The following is a 23385-nucleotide window of genomic DNA, read 5'->3' on the forward strand; positions in this document are numbered from 1 at the left end:
TCATACAAGACCAAAGCCTTGTTTACAGGCTCCTTTGTATTCATCGTAGTGAATCCTTGTTGAAGATCGGTAGTTTGTTTGTAGCACCAGATTACTAGTACGATATTTTTAATGACTAAATTTTAAACAACTTAAACAATTTTCTCAATCGTGGTCGAGAGGCTAAGTGCGCTTGAACTTAGCGTGGCTTGGCTACCTATGAAGGGGGCTCGAGGTTCGACACCCGACTCGGGCAGAGTTGTGTTTACTGAGCGCCTAAAGGCAGCACGGAAAAACCTTCTCCTAGATACCCCCTTCCCCCCCCCCCCCACACACACACTGGTCTACAACTGAGATTGGACCAAAGTGGTCTGAGCATGCTATAAGCATGAAAGTAGTGCTATATAAAAGCCATAATTTTAATTTTAACAAACACTCGGTATAACTTGTATTCCAATAGTCCCAGATTTAACTTGAGATGTAGGTCTAATAACACTGAAATAAATTGAGATTTAAAGAGAATCTATCAACAAATAGACTTCTCTTTCTTTCCTTCAGGGAACAGTACCAGGAAAAAGAAGAAGAGGAATGGACGGGCCTGCCATTGAAAGACAGAGAGGAATGGAGAAAGACGGTCAACGACTCTTGCATGGTGCCCCAACGGTCCAACAGACTATGGAATAGGTAAAGGTAAAAAAAATCATCTTTTGAGGCGTCTCATTATGCAGGATTCTTATTTTATTGAGGCAGCTTTTTTTTTTAAATATCTTTTCTTTTAAGGCATTTTGTCATTGGCGGTATCACTCGTTTGATCTTTTATAGAATACATTCTTTCAAGCACATTTTTAAGGCATCTTGTCTTTTGGAGGCATATTTTATTTTAAGGCATTTTATTTTCGGAGGCGTCAATAGTTAAAGAATTATCTAGTATCTGTTTCTTGTTGAGGCACTAGTACTATGAGGCATCTTATCTTTTGAAGCATCTTGTCTTTTGAGGCATCTTATCTTCGGAGGCATCTTATCTTTCGAAGCATCTTGTCTTTTGAGGCATATTTTCTTCGGAAGCATTTTATCTTTGGAGGCATTTCTTTATGCATCTTATCTTTAACACATTTTCTTGAAGTATCTAGACTTCTGAAAAAAAACATCTTCTTGGGGCATCTGGAATAAAAACAAACAAAAAAATATTCCTCTTTCTCATTTCTTTCAGTATCATTTTCATTTTTATTTGACCATAAACGATAGAGAGAAAGAGAGAGGGGAACAGAGAGGGTGTAGAAAACAAAAAGGCAACGCCAATACTTCCTGAGCAATAACTCTATAAATAACCCCTAGAGCTATTGGTCTGAGATTACGCTGCTCATAGCGACAGAACTATTATTAGGTTCAACAATATTAAAAAAAAAAACGTCTTTATTTCCCGCCAAAAATACATTTTTGGAACAATCTCACCACCCCTTCTGTTACTCTCAATTCACCCCTACCCAAACTCCCCATCCCCCTGCCAAATCTCTTTTGTTCAGAAGTATTCCGCAGACGACGGGGGATAAAAAAAAACACAATATTAGTATTACCAGCTAATTGCCAGATAGTTTTGGCTGTTTCCCTCTAAAAGTATATTGTTCCTACTCTCGATAACTCTGTCTCATTGGCATTCGCTCTCGGCTGCTGAACTATCGATTTCCGAAGAGCCTCGTTGCCATTTCTCGTCTGTTCAGTTCGTTTTTTTTTTTCTTCTTTCCAATCATGATTTTTTTATTTATTTTCTGTACAGAAGAGGTTTATTTCTAAATATGTAAGCGTTTGTCAGCTATATTTATACCGGGGGATTGTGTAATCATGTAATCAGGTTTTGGAGGAATGAGGAATCGAAAGAGGGTCAAAGATCAAGAGTCTAGGTTAGATTAGCACTTTACTTTGTCAATAGTTGGCGTTTTCTGGGCGGAGAAAAAAAATGGTCAATATAGAGCTAACGTTGAATAGTCTCTGGCCACTCACGTAGAAAAAACAAGGGGAGATAACTTTTTTAAAAAAAAAGTAACATTAAAAAAAAAAAAGTTAGCCAAAGAAAAGCAGAAATGTGTTTATTTTAAAAAATAAAATGTATTTCATATGATTCATAATAAATATTTGAGCAATTTTATAACATCTGAGTTTAAAATTATATAGATTTTTTTTTGCTTGTTTATAAACATGTTAAATACCAATGAGCAATTTCGAGATGTAGACGCTTTTGTTGTCATCCTTGATCTCTAATACACAGATAGGAGGCACAGATTTCAACACAATCAAATCCCTTTCAGAATTTGTTTTTTTATTTCTTTCCGTGCCAATCATGCTGCACACCAGTGTTTCTACTAACTAAGTTTCCGGAATCCGAATTTCTAAAAAAAAAAATGGATACTAAAGAAAGCGCCTTAACTAATGCTGATTTGTGATTATGCTACAAATGACCCTCCCTTCTAGCATTCTGCGACCTCCCCATATTGTCATGGTAATTGAATTTATAAGCCTTTGGGGCGCTCGTGCGAAGCAGACCTCTCATGACATTGTCTGAAATGCGTTTGTTTTCTTATTGAAGTAGAATAGTGCTTAGAAAGTTATATAATAAATAGAGGATAATGAAAGGAATGTGTACTTGAGGACTCGGCAAATTTGATAGAAATCTATTTATCATTCAAGACCCAATTAACATGCAAGCAAACGTATCATGCAAACCCGCATATCACAGGCCACTTATCATCAATTGTTACTCAGGTCAATTTATCACACAAGTCCACTTATCATGCAAGCCCAATTATAACACAAACCAATTTATCACACAAGCCCACTTATTATGCAAGCCCAATTATAACACATGTCAATTAATCACACGAGCCCACTTACCAATTATAACACGTCATTTTATCACACAAGCCTACTTATCATACAAGCATAATTATAACACAATCTTTAATTTATCACAGAAGCTCACTTATCATGCAACCTCACAGGGCCTGTCCTACAGATTACGGGGCCCTATGCGAAACGGATTTCGCGGGGCCCATTCTTGGTTGTGATAAAGATAATAAGTGAAAATTAAGATTTTGTATTACAAAATACATTCGTTTTTGCATTTTATTCATACTTTACTAAGTACAAAATCACTGTCAAATTAGCTTTACGAGCCATCTACAGTAGAAGATAGTTTTCCAACAGAAAGCCAATAAACATTCAGATCTGCCTTTTAGATTTACTATCAACTAGCAAAATATCGCTTTTGTTTTTTTTTTGTTTTTTTCTAAGAGGCCAAGATGGATTTAGATCTATATTTGTATTCCAGTGACTATTAAAGTAAATTAAGTATTTGAACTTCTTGTTTTGGTTAAAGTTCGCCTTATCATTACATTTTTATTCAATGAAAGCTGACAATGCGGTTTTTTTAATCGCGAGTAGGATTTGCGTTGTCCATAGTGAATGACACCCTTTGATAACTAGTTAAAATGGTTTAATTTAATAATTTACAGCTAGAATTCGCGCGGGGCCTATGAAAGAGCGGGGCCCACTGCGGCCGCATAGGTTAAAGTGGCCTAAGACCGGCCCTGCAACCTCAATTATTCTACACGCTCAATCACTTCACTTATCCATTTACTATTCACACCCGCTTATCATACAAGTTTGATGCTGATGCAAACTGACTTATCAGACAAAGCCCACTGAGATTGTGTTTGAAGAGACAGCTGTGTCCATCCATCTTTTTCAATCAGTGTAGGCCTAAATAACAGATACATATCCCCAACATTCGTTCGGTAATGGAAATCATGTGTACGAAGCTACGAACCTTGTAAAAAAAAATTATCCAAGGGGAATAACTCCGCCCTTACAACTATAGCTATCAACAATGTTAGTAAAGACGGCGGAGCTGATGATGATAAACTAATTCGGATCAATAAAGCTAGGTTTGCCTTTTCAACTCTTCAAAAATCTGGCGCTCTAAGGCACTATCTCAACATAACAAAATACGATTCTATGATACAAACGTTTAAGTCTGTCCTTCTATACAGTTCAGAAACTTGGAGAGTCACTAAAACAAATACGGAAAAGCTCCAAACCTTTGTTACCAGATGTCTACGCCGGATATTAGGAATTAGGTGGCCAGAAAAGATAACTACTATCGATTTGTGGGAGAGAACTAGACAAAAGCCCATAGCCCAAGACATCACAAAACGAAAATGGAGCTGGATAGGACACACCCTGCGAAAACCAGCTACCAATGTTGCAAGGAAGGCACTTGACTGGAACCCACAAGGAAAGAGTAAAGTGGGCAGACCCAAGAAAAACTGGAAGAGGTCAGTCAACAGTGAATCTGAGGGTACTGGAATGACATGGGAGCATATGAAGAAAGCTGCTCAGAACCGAGTTCGGTGGAGAGGTGTGGTTGCGGCCCTATGCTCCCCTGGGAGTGCACAGGATTAAGTAAGTGAGTAATTCATATAATGGCTCAAAGAAAGGTAACTCTCGATTATGGTAAAAGAAATTGAACAAAAATGGGTTATCTAACGTTTCTATCCATCTATCCTTTTCAATCAGTGTAGGCCTAAATAACAGATACATATCCCCAACATTCGTTCGGTAATGGAAATCATGTGTACGAAGTTAGGAACCTTGTAAAAAAAAAATTATCCAAGGGGAATAACTCCGCCCTTACAACTTTGGCTATCAACAATGTAGAACCATTATCCGATATCGAACGAAATAATAAGCTAATTGGTTAATTCGTGTAATTGCTTATAGTATCAACTTGATCGGAGAATGCGTGTGGGAAAAATAGCGTTAACAATTATTTTAGGGGACTAAACTCAAAAAATTTAGTCAATCTGTGAATACTGATGGATTATTTCCCTTGTAGGTATCAATCAAAATAACTAATTACCATTGACTAAATAGTTAATTTTTTTTAAAAATTATTGGTTCATGTCTTGTCTACGCCAATGAATAATTATGCAAAGTTTCAACTTGATCCGAGAATGGATGTGGGAAAAAGAACGTGGACAAACTTTTTACCAGACAGACAGACGGACAGAGTGAGTTGATAGAAGCTTGGTACAAAATGTACACCATCTCTAAAATCGTGATTTTTTTCCCCCTGAATCTTGTGTACATGTCTAGGTAGCAGCCTGAAATATCCTCTGTTGTTTTTTATGCGTGTACATGGCGACCATCTGTGTATGGTTGAACTGGAAATATAAAAAGTATTTTCAGCGAATGTTTTTAGACACTATACCTTGTTTTTAAATTGGTGTAATCAACCCCCTTGGAGCAGAGTTGTAGTAAATAAAACGTTAACCCATGGAAGGGCACTTTATTGGGCCCCGTCACTATTTACCATGACCATCACATAGAAATATAGGGGTTTCAATTAAATATAACATAGTATTTCATAACAGTATAGTATAAATAACCTTAGAATGTATTACTTAACTAAACTATCTACCTGCAATAATTGTCTTTTGGTGCAGCTCTGCCCTTGAGGGTAGTGTCTCTTGCCCCCCAATGGTAATACGCCTCTGCCTTAAAGAACTCGTAGACAATGCCTAATACTAGTTCGTCTACTTGTATACAGGATTTATCTCCTGCGTTTTGTATTGATTATCGATAAATTACATTTCAAAGGAAAGACCTTATAATACAAACATTAAAGCCTCCAGCAGCGACACCTATAGATCTATAAAGTTATTCCCCTTTGTTTCTTTACAGAACACACACACACACTTCTCGCCTACAGCTACACACTCGGTACCGTCCCCTAAATCACGGTTTCTTTCTTGATAGCTCTCTCTTGTTCATTTTACTTTAAGATATTGGGAAACACTCAATGCTCTATCGATCGTTTTGATTGATTTCTCGAGTGGTCTATTTATAGTTCGCTCGGTTCTGGAAATTGGCCGTCTCTGGAAATCAACCAGTAAAGTTTTATTCTAAATATATGATTAAATGTGTTTCCTAATTATGAATATTTAGAAGATACTTACATTACTTGGGAGGCGCTGTGACCGAGTGGTTAATAAGCATTGTCTTCCGAACATGGGGTCCCTGGTTCGAATCTTGGTGAGGACTGGGATTTTGAAATTCGGGACTTTTAAGTGCGCACCTGAGTCTACCCAACTCATAACTTAGTTGTTGAAAGTAAAGGCGGTTGGTCGTTGTGCTAGCCACATGACACCCTGCTCGTTAACCGTTGGCCAAAGATACATAGCCATAACCATAACACCATCTGCCCTATAGATCGCCAGGTCTGAAAGGAAAACTTTTTTGCGCCTAATATCTGAAACAAGTCAACCAGCTTGACCATCCATTTAATCTCTTTTTGTCTGTTCAAATTTATCAAGCTTTTTTTCCTCTTGTTTGTTCTGTTTTGTACTTTTGTACAAAACCTTAATGTATTTAGTATTCACTCTTCATGTCACTATTGATGAGAGTATTGGTAAACGCCATTATGAGAATTTCCAGAACTGGTCCATTTCCATGACCGGGTGTACCGTCTGTCGATTTAAGACCAAACATTCGATTGCTCCTACAAGCCAATACAAAAATAAAAATAAAAAATCGCCCTGAAAAGGCAATAAGAACAATAGTAAAACGTAGCACAGAGTCACGCGTGGACTGCTGGCGCCACCTAGCGGTAGGAGGAATAGTAAACAGTTCTCTCCCTTCAACTTTCCAGACGTCAAGAGTAATTTGATTGCTTTTTGGCAGAGTCGAAGGGGTAAGTCTACCAATCTAAATATGTACTCGTGAGGAAATAGAAATAGATTAGTGAGGAAATAGAAATAGACCAGTGGGAAAGAAAATAGGAAGGCGTTAATGATAAAATAGGATGTGTGACGTTAGTGCATGAATTCTGGGTCAGCTCGGGTTAATATGACCCGTTGGTCATCTAACATGAGCAGACGATACACTTTTATAGGGTCGCTATTCGAGTTCTTCATTTTATGCCTTTGTAACGTAAAATTAGTTTAAATGGTCGTCTGCTAGTTATTGGCCCATATACTTTATGCGTTTTAGAGTGTATGTGATTGTATCTTCTTTAAATTAAAGCGCTTTCATTCGTTATTATCTAGAAGTTTTCGGCCTGGGCGGCCTTAGGCGGTGGTGAGTGGGGCCCAGGCCAAGCGCCTAAGTGGGGCCCCGTGATAGGAGAGTCCCTGGTCATTTTCAACTTTGGGAAACAGAACAGTTCTCATAAATGAGAACTCGTTATTCAATATTATGGCTTGTCCTCGGGTCCGAAGATCAATTAACAGTCCAGTATTTCACTATACTAAATAATTTTGCATTTCCTCCATCCTGCGCTTAATATTATAAAGTGGTGATTGGCTTATGCAGGCCAATACCACTCTTAACACTAAATGTCGTTGACATTGGCACGGATTTGTCTCACGGGCCGTAGTTTAAACATCACTGTGTTACTTCATCTATAAAATTTCTCATTCTTTGCTAAGTCTGGTTTTTCCTTGTTAATTCCCCGTGGGTCTCTCTATCGCCCGCTTTCTGTCCCTCTTTCACCCTCTTACTCTTTCTTTTACTCTCTCTCTCTCTCTCTCTCTCTCTCTCTCTCTCTCCCATTCCCCCTCACTTCTCGTTATAAATCTGTTCTTTTTACTCTTATTTAAAGTATAATGTATTCATGACTTTTTTTTCCTTGCAATGACGTCATCGATCTCATCACAAAACCTGTTGAAATTATACTCTCTAACCATATCTCCTTTTTGTTTTTTTGTCTTCGTCTGCCATAAATATCGAGCGCACGAGCGACCTCTAGAATTACACACGTGCCAATATTTTCTTCCATATTATTTGAATTCCTGAATCTTGAAATAACTTTAGGGGGAAAAAAATATATTATCGAATGCTGCACTCTAAAAATAATTTTCCTTATCCAGAATGAAGTGGTTCGTATTTTTTTTTTTAAAGGGGGGGAATTCTGGGAATGTTCATGTTACATGTAATCTCGTCACACGTTAAGGAGTTAGAGAGTATTTTAAGAGTAGGCCGATGACGCAGTGAAATCATTAACATGGCGGTTCAATCTTCGTTCGGATGTAGAAGTTGGTAAAGTGGGGGGCGGGGGGGGGGGGGGGAGACGGAGGACTGATAGAAAAAGACTTTAGTAGAAATAAAATGAGAAGGAAGAAAGTTGAATAGACAAACCATAGACTTATATATATTAGATCTAGACTGGAAACCGGAAACTAATTCTTATCTGTGATAGATCGATTCACAGACCTATAGGCCTATGTATAGATTTTTATGTACGTAACTCTTTTTTTTTTTTTGGAAGTCGCCCCAATCAATCTTTTCTGTCTTTGAAAAGTAATGATCTTTGGTTTTCAAAGTTTAGAAATAATGCAAAATCATTTCTCAGATTTTCTTAAGAATGGGCTATTAATCACAACTATATATTCACGCTGATATATGAAACAAAGCTATTTCCTATTAGTTTCCATTGGGATAATGTTTCGAAAATCCTAGATCGAAATTATTCATGTCTGTTGATTTTAATCATCCTATGTAGCCTACATTTAAATTGATTGATTACCTAGATCTTTCTAGATTATGTATCTAAAAATTGCAAAATAATAATTATGAGACGAGAGTAGGCCTACTCTTATTTTTTGATGTTCAATTACTAGATCTAGATCTAAAAACTAAATTATATGTTACATAGGTTAGGGTTGAAAAAAAAACACAACAACTTTACTTCGTATAACTACTTTACAAAACAACGCCTTGTTTCAACTTGAAAAAAAAATTCACATTTTTTGTAATGTTAAAAAATCTCCATGTCCAGTCTAGATATAATATATATTATGTCTATGAGACAAACTCAGAAGTAAACATTATATAGGTCAGGGTTAGTTCCATGTCAGAATGACCGTGTTGTTGTTGTTTTAATACTAGTCTGATATTGAAATACTATTTTAAAAAATTGCCCATATTTTAATCTGCATCTAGATCTAAAAGAAAGGTTAAAAAATGTTTCCCTTTCAGACATTGCGGTCTATACCAACGGTTCTCAATCTTTTATGCTCGGCGACCCCATTTACAATCCCCCACTTAGCCGCGACCCCCCCCCCCTTCCCCCGCACACACACAGCAATTGTAGAATAAAAAATAACAATCCATTTTTTCAATCTTCTTTGGCGACCCCTGGCAAAATGTCAATCGACCCCCAAGGGGGTCGCGACCCACAGGTTGAGAACCCCTGGTCTATACGGTAGAGGGTGTAAAAGTCGTTTGTTTCTATGGCCCACGGTTAATGAGAGGGTCATGTGGGCAGCACAACGACCAACCGCTTTTACTTTTCCCCCAGGTACCCATTAGGGCGGTGCGGTATCAGAGGCGCCCTAAAGATTCCGAAATGAAAATCACAGTCTTCACCAGGATTTCAACCCGGGACCCTCCTGTTCGGAAGCGCTTTACCGCTCAGCCACCGCGCCTCCATCTAGATCTAAATAAATTGGATGATGTCATGAAATGAATTGTTTCGTTTTTCATCTCATACAGTTTCCCTAAACACAAGATTCATGAGAGAATTGAAAGATGCAACTAGCAATCCGCTTTCCGAAACGACTAAAGCTAAAAACAAGTTTAAAAAAAATAATGTTTAAAAAAAAATCTGATCTAATAGGAAGAACATCACATTTACAGCCATATTTATCTATACTGTAAGATTTAGTTCCATTCTTCGATATCAAGCTCAGTTGCAACTAGCAATCCGCTTTCCGAAACGACTAAAGCTAAAAACAAGTTTAAAAAAAATAATGTTTAAAAAAAAATCTGATCTAATAGGAAGAACATCACATTTACAGCCATATTTATCTATACTGTAAGATTTAGTTCCATTCTTCGATATCAAGCTCAGTTGCAACTAGCAATTCGCTTTCCGAAACGACTAAAGCTAAAAACAAGTTTAAAAAAAATAATGTTTAAAAAAAAATCTGATCTAATAGGAAGAACATCACATTTACAGCCATATTTATCTATACTGTAAGATTTAGTTCCATTCTTCGATATCAAGCTCAGTTGCAACTAGCAATTCGCTTTCCGAAACGACTAAAGCTAAAAACAAGTTTAAAAAAAATAATGTTTAAAAAAAAATCTGATCTAATAGGAAGAACATCACATTTACAGTCATATTTATCTATACTGTAAGATTTAGTTCCATTCTTCGATATCAAGCTCAGTTGCAACTAGCAATTCGCTTTCCGAAACGACTAAAGCTAAAAACAAGTTTAAAAAAAATAATGTTTAAAAAAAAATCTTATCTAATAGGAAGAACATCACATTTACAGCCATATTTATCTATACTGTAAGATTTAGTTCCATTCTTCGATATCAAGCTCAGTTGCAACTAGCAATTCGCTTTCCGAAACGACTAAAGCTAAAAACAAGTTTAAAAAAAATAATGTTTAAAAAAAAATCTGATCTAATAGGAAGAACATCACATTTACAGCCATATTTATCTATACTGTAAGATTTAGTTCAATTCTTCGATATCAAGCTCAGTTGCAACTAGCAATCCGCTTTCCGAAACGACTAAAGCTAAAAACAAGTTTAAAAAAAATAATGTTTAAAAAAAAATCTGATCTAATAGGAAGAACATCACATTTACAGCCATATTTATCTATACTGTAAGATTTAGTTCCATTCTTCGATATCAAGCTCAGTTGCAACTAGCAATTCGCTTTCCGAAACGACTAAAGCTAAAAACAAGTTTAAAAAAAAATAATGTTTAAAAAAAAATCTGATCTAATAGGAAGAACATCACATTTACAGCCATATTTATCTATACTGTAAGATTTAGTTCCATTCTTCGATATCAAGCTCAGTTGCAACTAGCAATCCACTTTCCGAAACGACTAAAGCTAAAAACAAGTTTAAAAAAAAATAATGTTTATAAAAAAATCTGATCTAATAGGAAGAACATCACATTTACAGCCATATTTATCTATACTGTAAGATTTAGTTTCATTCTACGATATCAAGCTCAGTTGCAACTAGCAATTCGCTTTCCGAAACGACTAAAGCTAAAAACAAGTTTTAAAAAAAATAATGTTTAAAAAAAAATCTGATCTAATAGGAAGAACATCACATTTACAGCCATATTTATCTATACTGTAAGATTTAGTTCCATTCTTCGATATCAAGCTCAGTTGCAACTAGCAATTCGCTTTCCGAAACGACTAAAGCTAAAAACAAGTTTAAAAAAAATAATGTTTAAAAAAAAATCTGATCTAATAGGAAGAACATCACATTTACAGCCATATTTATCTATACTGTAAGATTTAGTTCAATTCTTCGATATCAAGCTCAGTTGCAACTAGCAATCCGCTTTCCGAAACGACTAAAGCTAAAAACAAGTTTAAAAAAAATAATGTTTAAAAAAAAATCTGATCTAATAGGAAGAACATCACATTTACAGCCATATTTATCTATACTGTAAGATTTAGTTCCATTCTTCGATATCAAGCTCAGTTGCAACTAGCAATCCACTTTCCGAAACGACTAAAGCTAAAAACAAGTTTAAAAAAAAATAATGTTTATAAAAAAATCTGATCTAATAGGAAGAACATCACATTTACAGCCATATTTATCTATACTGTAAGATTTAGTTTCATTCTACGATATCAAGCTCAGTTGCAACTAGCAATTCGCTTTCCGAAACGACTAAAGCTAAAAACAAGTTTTAAAAAAAATAATGTTTAAAAAAAAATCTGATCTAATAGGAAGAACATCACATTTACAGCCATATTTATCTATACTGTAAGATTTAGTTCCATTCTTCGATATCAAGCTCAGTTGCAACTAGCAATTCGCTTTCCGAAACGACTAAAGCTAAAAACAAGTTTAAAAAAAATAATGTTTAAAAAAAAATCTGATCTAATAGGAAGAACATCACATTTACAGCCATATTTATCTATACTGTAAGATTTAGTTCAATTCTTCGATATCAAGCTCAGTTGCAACTAGCAATCCGCTTTCCGAAACGACTAAAGCTAAAAACAAGTTTAAAAAAAATAATGTTTAAAAAAAAATCTGATCTAATAGGAAGAACATCACATTTACAGCCATATTTATCTATACTGTAAGATTTAGTTCCATTCTTCGATATCAAGCTCAGTTGCAACTAGCAATCCACTTTCCGAAACGACTAAAGCTAAAAACAAGTTTAAAAAAAAATAATGTTTATAAAAAAATCTGATCTAATAGGAAGAACATCACATTTACAGCCATATTTATCTATACTGTAAGATTTAGTTCCATTCTTCGATATCAAGCTCAGTTGCAACTAGCAATCCGCTTTCCGAAACGACTAAAGCTAAAAACAAGTTTAAAAAAAATAATGTTTAAAAAAAATCTGATCTAATAGGAAGAACATCACATTTACAGCCATATTTATCTATACTGTAAGATTTAGTTCCATTCTTCGATATCAAGCTCAGTTGCAACTAGCAATCCGCTTTCCGAAACGACTAAAGCTAAAAACAAGTTTAAAAAAAATAATGTTTAAAAAAAAATCTGATCTAATAGGAAGAACATCACATTTACAGCCATATTTATCTATACTGTAAGATTTAGTTCCATTCTTCGATATCAAGCTCAGTTGCAACTAGCAATTCGCTTTCCGAAACGACTAAAGCTAAAAACAAGTTTAAAAAAAATAATGTTTAAAAAAAAATCTGATCTAATAGGAAGAACATCACATTTACAGCCATATTTATCTGTACTGTAAGATTTAGTTCCATTCTTCGATATCAAGCTCAGTTGCAACTAGCAATCCACTTTCCGAAACGACTAAAGCTAAAAACAAGTTTTAAAAAAAATAATGTTTATAAAAAAATCTGATCTAATAGGAAGAACATCACATTTACAGCCATATTTATCTATACTGTAAGATTTAGTTTCATTCTACGATATCAGACATTCTTAATTAATAATCAGTAATTAATTAATTTGTTTAATTTTTTTATTTATTGATTCATGTTTAGTTTTGGGAACAATGAATAATTGTCCAAAGTTTCATCTTGATCCGAGAACGGAAAGTGGGGGAAATAGCGAGTTCAAAATTTGTACCAGACAGACAAACAGACAGACTGACTGACGGAGTAAACTGATATAAGCTTTGCAAGAGTCACAGTGAAATGAAAATAAACTACGACAATTATCTAGATCTAGAGCAGTGCTTTCCAAAACTTTTTTTTGTCTCGTAGACCCTTGCCTTCGCCATGTTTTTCAGTTTTAGGTAGACCACCTGCTTAGCTCTTTCTCTCCTAACTGACGATACCATCTTTGATTCCTCCAGAATGTGGTAAATAATTACGGAGAGAAAGAGTTAAATAGTATTGCATTCATTAGTTACATGCATCACTTTGCTTTCAAACCGCATTCTAACTGAAGTGATTTCAACACTTCAAAAAAACAACATAGGAAGTTGTAAATTGCTACATTTATTTACGAAATTCAAATTAAAACCGAGCAAATTAAATGTGAAGATGTATTACACGAAATCGCCTCATAAAAGAATAAAAGCCAGCTTCAATGTTATCAAATCCTAATGCTTTAATAATAAAATTCAATACATGGCTTTAATTTAGGTTTAAATTTGGTTAGTGGTGTCAATTTTTTCATTAGTTGATTGGCAATCGCGCTGAAACATCTTTATACTAGATAGGCAAAATTATGCTATTTAATTTAAGTTATTAAATTTAAAATAACATTTTTGATTCAAAAAACATGTTCTAATCATACATGTATTTCCATTAATGAAAAATCAAAATTAACGTCAGGAACCTCTGGACCCCTATCTACGAGAGCGAAAAAATGAATTGGGGGGGGGGGTCTATTAAATGTAGGCCTACTCATAAACCCCCTATTCATTTTGTTTTATTCTCGTAAACCCCCTGGCAGTCGTGGAGACCCCTTTGGGTCTATATTCTATATAGACCACTTTGGGAATCACTGATCTAGAGAAGTGTATTTATAAAATCTAGATCTAGATGAAACCAGTGTACGGAACAATAAATTAAAAATGTACCTTCTTAACTTTGTCCCTAAATATAAAAAAAACAAACCAGTGCATTGAATCATGAAGCAGCAACATACACCAAGGGCCTCAGTAGAAAGTGGTCGTGTACAAGTACTTTGCCTTAATAGTCGGCCTCCTTCAGTAGTAGAACGACTATGGTTCATCTCGAACAAGTGAGATGAAAGCCTGGGCATTGTTTATGGTTGGAACGATGTCGCCCACAGAGCAGTTCCCCCCCCCCCTCTCCACGCAGCTGATGTGACCAAAGGAACGGAATATCCAATACAGTTTGGGATGAGTAGCGCCGCAGGATCTGCCAGGCTGTAGCACGGTGAGCCACAATCTGCTTAGGGTCACCAGGTCCTGATTTTTCCTCAGGGTTGTCTCCCGAAGTCTTTCCCGAGTTTGGGCATAGCCTCAAGGCAGCGGAGGTTTGAATTCAGAGTTTTCCTTCTCCTAGATGGGTAGCCAACCAAGGCTAACGAGCCCCTCCTGCCCGAAGCTTACTGGTTTAGGTGCCAGTTGCTCGCCTTTGCCCCTTCTCCTGTCTGTGGTAACGGTTCCGACAGGCTCAGTACCACACGTGGATGCCAGGAGTTGGACTGGTTGTCAGAGGCTATTTGAGACGCATGCCATTGGAAGCACTTTTGTAGGTAATGATGGGCTTAAGACCATTACCACTTCCGGCGTTAACAACCTTGTCTTAAGTGAACCAATCTAGTAAATAAGTTTTAAGCTGGTCTACAGCTTAGAGTCTACATGCAATTCAAGAAATAAAATAGCTAAATAAATAAATTACATTTCTTAACATGGCTGCCTGGTCGTGCGGTTTGCGCGCTGGACTGTCGTTCGGATTTATCGACGGTCGAGGGTTCAAACCCTGCCCTCTCCCATCCCCCGTCGTCCTGTGGGAGGTTTGGACTAGGAAGTAAACTATCTTCAACTCTGAAGGAACATCCGAAATATGTAAAACATTTACAAACAAACATTTTTACAAACATTGTCTATTATCTATAATGTTCACAGATGACTTAGATAACCCAACAGGACGAGTGTCCGGGTCTGATCCACTCCACTATGTCCAGTTACTATTACAAGGTGACCCCTCCACCCAAGCCGCCGGTCATGATTGGCACAAAGAGAATCAGTCAGGAAGAGCTGGTAGACGTAGTGGCCCGTCTGTCCAGGCCAAGCAGTGCCAAGGTAAGCTTCTGTTATGTACAGTGACTTGGTCTATGTCCAGGCCAAGCAGTGCTAAGGTAAGGTCCAGTTAGGTACAGTGACTTGGTCTATGTCCAGGCCATGCAGTGCTAAGGTAAGGTCCAGTTAGGTACAGTGACTTGGTCTATGTCCAGGCCAAGAAGTGCTAAGGTAAGGTCCAGTTAGGTACAGTGACTTGGTCTATGTCCAGGCCAAGCAGTGCTAAGGTAAGGTACTGGTAGAGTAGGTACAGTGACCTAAGTCCAGAAGTGTTTAATTACCTAACTGGTGTAGATCTATCATTGTCTAGGTTTATTTGTAATATTTGTAATCTAGTAGCTTTTTTTGTCAAGTAGAGCTCAGAAAAGAGCTGTGCTCGATTAGTATGGATAAACACTCATAGGAGTCAGAGGCGGCGCAAGTTGGAGGCGAAGTTGACGACCTCCCACGGCCTCGCGAGCTTAAAAAGTAGTCATGCGAGTGGGTAAGAGCAGTGACTTTCTGCCTTACGAATCCATATGTACAGCAGGTCCGCAAAGATTTTTAGCTTTGGCAGTTTTATCTATTCGAGCAGATATAGGTCTAGCATCTAAGACAAAATGCGATTTTACTGTAAATGAGTTATGTTTCTTTGTTAGTGTCTCTTGAATTGTGTTTTTATAAATTAAATGTGGTACTTTCAAGTTTATATTATTTATAATATTCATCTGTCTGTTTCACAATGGGGCCTCGCAAAATGCACCTCGCCCACAGCCCCACACCAAATTTAGGTGTTGCGCCCTACTGAATAGGAGGAAACTTAACGCTTTCCGTAATTATTTACCACATGAAATCTAGTGGAATCAACGTTGGTATCGACAGTTAGGAGAGAAAGAGTTAAAACATTCATAACAGAACAAAATAATTAGTTATATCTTTATGTGTTTCTCTTACCATTATCTCTTCAATGTATAGAAACATTGATGGATTTACTAATTTGGCGAAAAACAAATTCGACGAATAGGGGATAGGTGTTAGGGAAGATAGATAGTTAGGCCTCATATGGTTTTTAATATCCCCTGTGTTGTGATTGTATTGTCAGGTGTCTCCAGATAACTCCGCCTCAAATTAGGCGAATGTATATTGTATGTGAAGGCACGGTGGCTGAGCGGTAAGGCGCATGGCTTCCGAACCTGGGTCACGGGTTCGAATCCTGGTGAAGACCGGGATTTTTAATTCAGACTCCACCAAGTTCTAATGGGTACCTGACATTAGTTGGGGACAGGTGGTTGGTCGTTGTGTTGACCACATGACACATAAGGCAATTTGAAATTTACTTTACTATAATGTATGTATGATGTATGTATAATCTATGTATAATCTTTGTAAAACGAATGTATAATGACACATTACAAACAAATTTAAATCAAAGCTCTAGATCCTGTTTAAAAAAAAATAATTTCCCACTTGTCTACAAACTTTTCATGTCGGCTTATTAATATTCAACAGTATAATTTTAAATGCAAGATGTTTAACAGTTTTTTAAAATCTACTTTCAACCTACTAGAGTCTTACTTGATTTTGTCATTGTCTCCACAAATTACAAATTCTCATAAGCTTTTAGTCTTCTGGTCTAAGCCCCGCCCCTTCAGTCTAAAAATACACTATTTCATCATTTCCTAAATTAGCATCTCGGTTCATGCCATTACTATCATTCCAAAAAATTGTCAACGCACAAGACATAACACTGAAAAAATAGAATAATTGCAGTTTAAATTCAAAAGTGCGAAAGTTTAACAGAGTTTTTTTGTAATAAGTAGAAGAGAGAATATGAGAGAAATTCTTGTAGTCAGAAACTGAATAGTCGTAGCTTACGCGCATTTGCCACGCGGGCTAAAATCAAAACGTGTGATTATATGTAGATGCATATGTGTGACTGGACTCCTAGACTGTGCATTCTTTGATCAACAAGATTGTATGCTAATCAATCCGTGTTTTCTAATTGACCCTCATTCCCTAGTCCTTGTTCTGTTGCCATGTGATAAAAAACAAACAAACGTGGCGACAGCGGCGCAGCCAGGGTGAAGGAGGGAGGAGAATTTCAAAATCCCCCCTTAAGGGGGGCCCCCAATGAGTGTTGGAATTTTTTCTTACATTAAATATTACGCCAGTATCTCATGCCATGATGTCGAATGTCAAAATGCAGGAGCGCCCCCCCCCCCCCCCCCCCCGCAAAAGAGATCAAGCCTCCCGACCCCCCAAATGATGGCAAATCTCTAGCTACGGTACTGTGGCAGATAATTATTATACTGTTAAATCTGGGCAACTAATAGATCTATCCATCTATAGCTGCTGCTTCAAAGGGTGGAGTTCCTGAATGCATAATATATAAGTAGGTTGGCACTAGGTTAATGTTGCAATCTTATCCTGCAACCATCGCTAACACTAGATACCATTTTTAACAGCCAAAATAAATTTTGCGATTTCATAACACACCAATCCTCGGATTCAGAACGAGGCCCATAAGCAGGCCTAATGACAACGAATTTAGATCTAATGGCAAAACAAAATTTAAACATGTTCTTTGACTAGCAACCTCGTACATGCCTTTATTCTCTAGTGTCATGTCATTCGTGTTAATAGACAGGGCCGGATTTAGTCTACCTGTAGGCAACATAAGCCATGGCTTAGGGCCCCCTCTAGGTGGGTTGGGGGGGGGGAATGATTCATGTGATAATTTCAATCATTTTGAAGAAAAAGAAAAAAAAGAAAAAAAAAAAAACCAATCGCCGCGTAGGACGTAATCATCGTCTTTCTATGAGTAACATCTGTATCTCAAATAGCTTAGAACCTTATAAAATCTAACTTCGGTCCTGATACTAGATCTAGGCTAGCAGCATAAACCAAATGTGTCTTTAATTACTTAAAAAACAAAACATTAATAAGAAAGACTTTGAAGTTAGATTAATCTTTGACCTTTTGGCTTTCGGTGGAGCAAAGGGCCGTACCAGTACTTAACCGTAGAATTCAGTTCTAGACAATTTTCCCTCAGTTGGGTCCTTGTCCATCCTGCTGCATATGTCTCTCATTCATTCTCCACAGTGGCCTTAACCGTGCGCGGGGCCCTGGGCGGATGCCACATTAGGGCCAAGATAATTTTACAATGGGCTGACAGTGACACAAGATTCTCTTTATCGCGCCCCCCCCCCCCAGGCTAAGACTAAGACTGCTTTATTGATCCTTACGGAAATTTGTTGTGATTACAAGGACTTTTTTCTCATATAACAAAAAACACAACAGAAAAAATACACATAAATAGAACAGACACAACATAAAGAGTTCATTCAGCGACTACATACAGATATCTTGGTGCATTTCATGTTCCTTGATCAATGAGTGGCGGTTATAGAGTCTGACCGAGTGAGGTACGAACGAGTTTTTGTACCGCTCCGTTCTTGTTTTGAATGACAGCAGTAGCCCACTTCGCGACGACCTGACGTAGTTCTGATGGAGCGGGTGGCCGTTGTCTTCCATGTTTTTTTTTCGATTTTTCTTAGGCACTTTTGTTCAAAAAATTCCTTTAAATGTGGTAATGTTGTGAGTGTAATTATTGATGCTTTTTTATGATGTTTTCTAGACGTCGCAACAGTTTAGATGAGGCGTTGCCTTGCCAACAAGTTATTCCGAGCAGATTTTGTATAGTCGCGCGTAAAAAGTCTCAGGCGCGAGGCCTGGAGCGATAGCCCCACTCACTCCCCCCCCCCTCTAAGGCTGCTTCTGAATTTCTCTTCCTGCGTGGATCCCAGTCCAGAGTGATAAGACTAACTGCTAGCATGTTACAGAAACATAATATTACTATAGTAACATGATCACTAGATTAGATTGTAGTAATTATATACATTCTTGCGATACATTTAACACAAGTATGCTTTTCCTGTCCAGTCACACATGGTCACTGTGGATTTTATGAATTTTATGGATTTATTAGAGTAGTTGTTTTTGGTTGTTGTTTTTTTTTTTTTGGTCTGTCGTCTTGAGCTAGTTTTCTGTGTCGTTGGACTATGAAGAATCCATCAATTCGGAATCACGAGTGTCGGGAAATTGCGAGGTCTGGGAATTCGCTACTCTTCGGATGAAGAGAGTTCACAGAATAAGGTTGACACACTTGCCCCCCTTGTCCCTGTTTCATCCCATAGGCTATTATTAGCGTAGTGATTTTTATAGTAGGCTCACTTTTTAACTATGAAAATGTTAAACTGAGTTTGGTCTTGACTCATTCGTTATAGTGGGGTTTAGTAGCTCGTTGCCACCACGTCGTGTAGATCTGTGACGTGGCAACCAGCTATTGGTCTAAACTGCCCACAGGTTGCGACGTCGCAGGTCAGTGTTGAGGCCTTCTGTGACGATTGGTCTTGGTTTGGATCTCGATAGTGCTAGATGAAACTCTTGGCTGCTGAACAAGAGGGCCTGGGTTCAAATCTTTACAAATATGTATCTATATCTATATCATGACTTATAAGGTAATTGGGTTGATCTTATTTGCAAGATAAGTAGATACGATTGGGTCGTGGTGATAGAGCCACAAAACAGCCTAGTTAGCCGTTGGTCTAAGAAACATGAGGACGTAACCTCATCAGCCTAACTAATGGTTAAAGGGAATTAATCCCTTCTATTTTCTGAAGATTAAACGCAGTCATGATTGTAAATATGTACTTTTTTACATTAACTTATGCATTCTTGTTTGCTTGTTTTCCCCAATTCCCAGATGTCTGGTTTAACGAACTCACAGCAGACGACGAGTTCACGCTTCAAGAAACGAGTTGAACTTGACCTTGAAAGATTCCTGCGGCGAATACAGAGGCCCACGTTGTCCCACCAACTGTCTCGGCAGAGAGCGGAGACGACGATGGATTCCGACAGCCGGCCCGCCACGGCCCCGAGGCCCCTGAGCCGCGTGGAACTGGACAAGGTGCTGACCCAGCTGTCGAGGTCCACCGCGGCCAGCCGGGCGAAAAGTGCCGTGGAGTGTCACTTGTGCGGTGAGCGAGACAGGGAGCTCAACAAACAGCTCGTCCCCTTTGTCTACCCCCACGCCGACGACCGGGCAGTGAGCGAGGAAGAAGCTGGGGCCATCGTGGCCAGGGTCAGCTCGGCCACCAAGTCCAGCGAGAGGGGCGGGGCTGCGCCGTGTCCGCGGGTGCCTCCCGACCTGGACGCTGTCCACGCCCTGTCGCGCGATTTACCTCTGCTCTCTGGCCTGCGTCGCAGCAAAAGTGTGGCAGAAGTAGTGCATAGACTCTACAGCAGCCAGGGTCGACACGGTCTTAATCAGGGACGTCGCCCTCATAAGTTCACCCCTCAAGCTACGCCTATATCAGGACCAAAGACAACTTAGCTATACTCTTATTGTACATTACTTAGCTAGAATGTTACTGTACATTACTAAGCTACATATAGGCCTACGACTGTGTTGTTTCATGTATTTAAATATTTAACATGTAAATTTATTTATTGAATATTGTTGTATATAATAATGCAATCGTCAAACAAGATTTTGTTGTGTTGAAAATAAAGGTACAGTAATATTATAATTGTTTCATTTAGAATATTTATAATAAACTGATTTATCGCCATCTTGAACAGTATACATACTATGTCTTTGAACCAACACATACTCTCAAGCATACATGCATATACATACATCGACTACTTATCATTATATGTCGGTGTAGATTGGTTTGAACCAAGTTCAAGTGCCGAAGATTTAAAGATGAGTGTAGTATTTCCAGTGGCGTAGCTAGGGTAATTGATGCCCTGTGCGGCAGTTCCTTACGATGCCCTCCAAATAAAAAAAAAGTTTTAAAACAGCGAAAAGTTTCTAATTTCAAAATAAAGTGTATTCCTTATTTCAGCATTGCTATTTCGAAAAGAAGCGATTTTACACAAGTGAATCTCACATGCTTTCTCGCCGGCAAACTATCGATTATTTTATCGAAATCAGTTTTTTTCACTAGGTCTTGTTCAATAGACGAAATTTCGTTTTATCGTAAGTTGTAAGTATTTCTTCCTAAAAGTAAGTTTGGAAAAACTTCGCATGTATGTAGCCACACTTAACACATTAGTAAAAAAAAAAAAATATGCGAATCAAGATGGCAATATTCAGAGACTGATATATTTAAAAAAAAATAAAACTCAAGAGCTCAATAGATTCTTGTTTTGGAAGCTTAGAGACTTCTGGAGAAACTGCAATTATCTGAAGCCACCAGACATGTACTTATTATGTGTCTCAGGAATGGATCGTACTTGGAAAGTAATTTCACTCCAGGATATTCCTTTGATTTTGTACTGCCAATTCTTCTTCAACTTGTTCGTGATGCCCACGGAGTGCCCAGATTCTGCTTTAAGAGAAAACGCATGATGTCCAAGATTCTCTACAGATAATCTCTCCACATTCCCCCTCTCTTGCTTATTTAAATTTTGAGTCTTGATGTCATTACTGTTGCCTAGTCACAGACAAACTTCAAGTTCCCTCCAAGCAAGTGATGTGTAGCTGATAGGCTAAAACCGCTTGGTTACGGCTTGGCCACATTACACGGGGGCTTGAGTTCGAATCCTGAATCTAACAGGGTTGTGTTTGCTGAGCGGTTGGAAAACCTTTTCCTAGATACCTCCTCCCCCACTGGTCCACAAAAGAGATTGCACCATTACTAATAAGTTAATTAAAAAAAAAAAAAACACACCTCCTTTATACACGTCTGTATAACCAGTGCATTGAACAATGAAGTGACAATATGTAAGGCATAACAAAAGTGTAAAAGTGCATTGCCTTCAGAGATTTAAACAAATCTGGTAAAATTTGATTCAAGCTGGTCTACAGCTTATGTTTAATTTCATTTAAGAAAGAATATAGGACATGAAAAAATTAGCGAAACAAATAGATGTGTTTGTTTTTTATTTATGAAATTACAATGTGTAGTTTTATTGAGAAAGTGTGTCCTCAGGTTGATGCCCCCCCCCCCACACCACTTGATGCCCACACCAGCCGCACATTGCTAGCTGAGTATTTCACGTGACCACGCAAGCCCACTTGTGACCTGCATATTTAGCCACATGTAATGCAAACAAAGCCGTCCCCGGCCTGGAGGGTCTACTTTATTTTTTCCTTTTTTTTATCCGAGTTTGTCTTCATTAAAGATCTATCTTTGAGTCTGGAAATTATAGAGTTTTTAACGAATATAAAAAAAAATTATATTTCATTTGGGCATTTAAAGTTAAATAAACGCAATACGATCCTATTGCATCAAATTCTATTAGACCAAAAAGTCCACTCAAACCAAAGCGAAATTAGATCAATAAAGCCCATCTAAATTCAGAACCACATCAGGTAGATCTGATACGTATATTTTTTTTAAAGTATCATACGAAATGTGTCGCTACGCCGGTGCAAGGCAGGTTCAAAGTTCAACAACTTCCCTAATTTGCGTGGCAGTCATATTGTACTTTGTAGCCACTTCTAAATAAGGTCATGGCTGTTTCAGCTATTAATATTTAATTGTGAAGTTTCAATATTAAAATCTGCCATACCACAGAAAACAAAAATGGACTTGTTATTTAAAGCCAACAAAATGTTTCTTCCTACGATAAACCATAATAGCCTACACCGATCTAATGATGTGCAGTATATATAAAAAAAATATTCTTCTGTTTGTTTGTCAATTTATTTAAATGAACCTATTTAATTTTTTTTGCGTACTATTAGCCTACCTAACCTAACCACATACCTATACCCTATATAGACAGGGCCAATCCTACAGATTGCTGGGCCCTATGCGAAACGGATTGCGCGGGGCCCAGTCTGGTTAGGGATAAGGATATTAGGTGAAAATTAAGATTTTGTATTAGAAAAAAAAATTGTGTATGCATTTTATTCATACTCATACAAAATTACTGTCAAATTAACTTTACGAGCCATCTACGGTAGATAGTCGTTTTTCCAACAAAAAGCCGATAAATATTCAGATCCGCCTTTTAGATGTACTATCCGCTTTGTTTTTTTTTTTTAAGTGGTCGAGATACATTCAGATCTATTTTTGTATGCCAGTGACTATTAAATTTAAAGTAAATTAAGCATTTGATCTTCTTGTTTTGGTTAAAATTTG

The 23385-nt window shown here is 37.5% G+C and overlaps 1 protein-coding gene across 1 annotated transcript; it reads left to right on the forward strand.

Annotated features, from left to right (window-relative positions):
- Positions 1-6568: 6568 nt before the first annotated feature.
- Positions 6569-20817, forward strand: LOC106050687 (uncharacterized). The gene is made up of 3 exons (XM_056014716.1): positions 6569-6724; positions 15074-15250; positions 19992-20817. Exons 2-3 carry the CDS (start codon positions 15125-15127, stop codon positions 20619-20621), a joined length of 756 nt encoding a protein of 251 aa, XP_055870691.1. The 5' UTR covers positions 6569-6724; positions 15074-15124; the 3' UTR covers positions 20622-20817.
- Positions 20818-23385: the final 2568 nt, after the last annotated feature.

This window comes from Biomphalaria glabrata, chromosome 16, assembly GCF_947242115.1.
Source record: "Biomphalaria glabrata chromosome 16, xgBioGlab47.1, whole genome shotgun sequence".
In the NCBI taxonomy this organism is placed as follows: domain Eukaryota; kingdom Metazoa; phylum Mollusca; class Gastropoda; family Planorbidae; genus Biomphalaria; species Biomphalaria glabrata.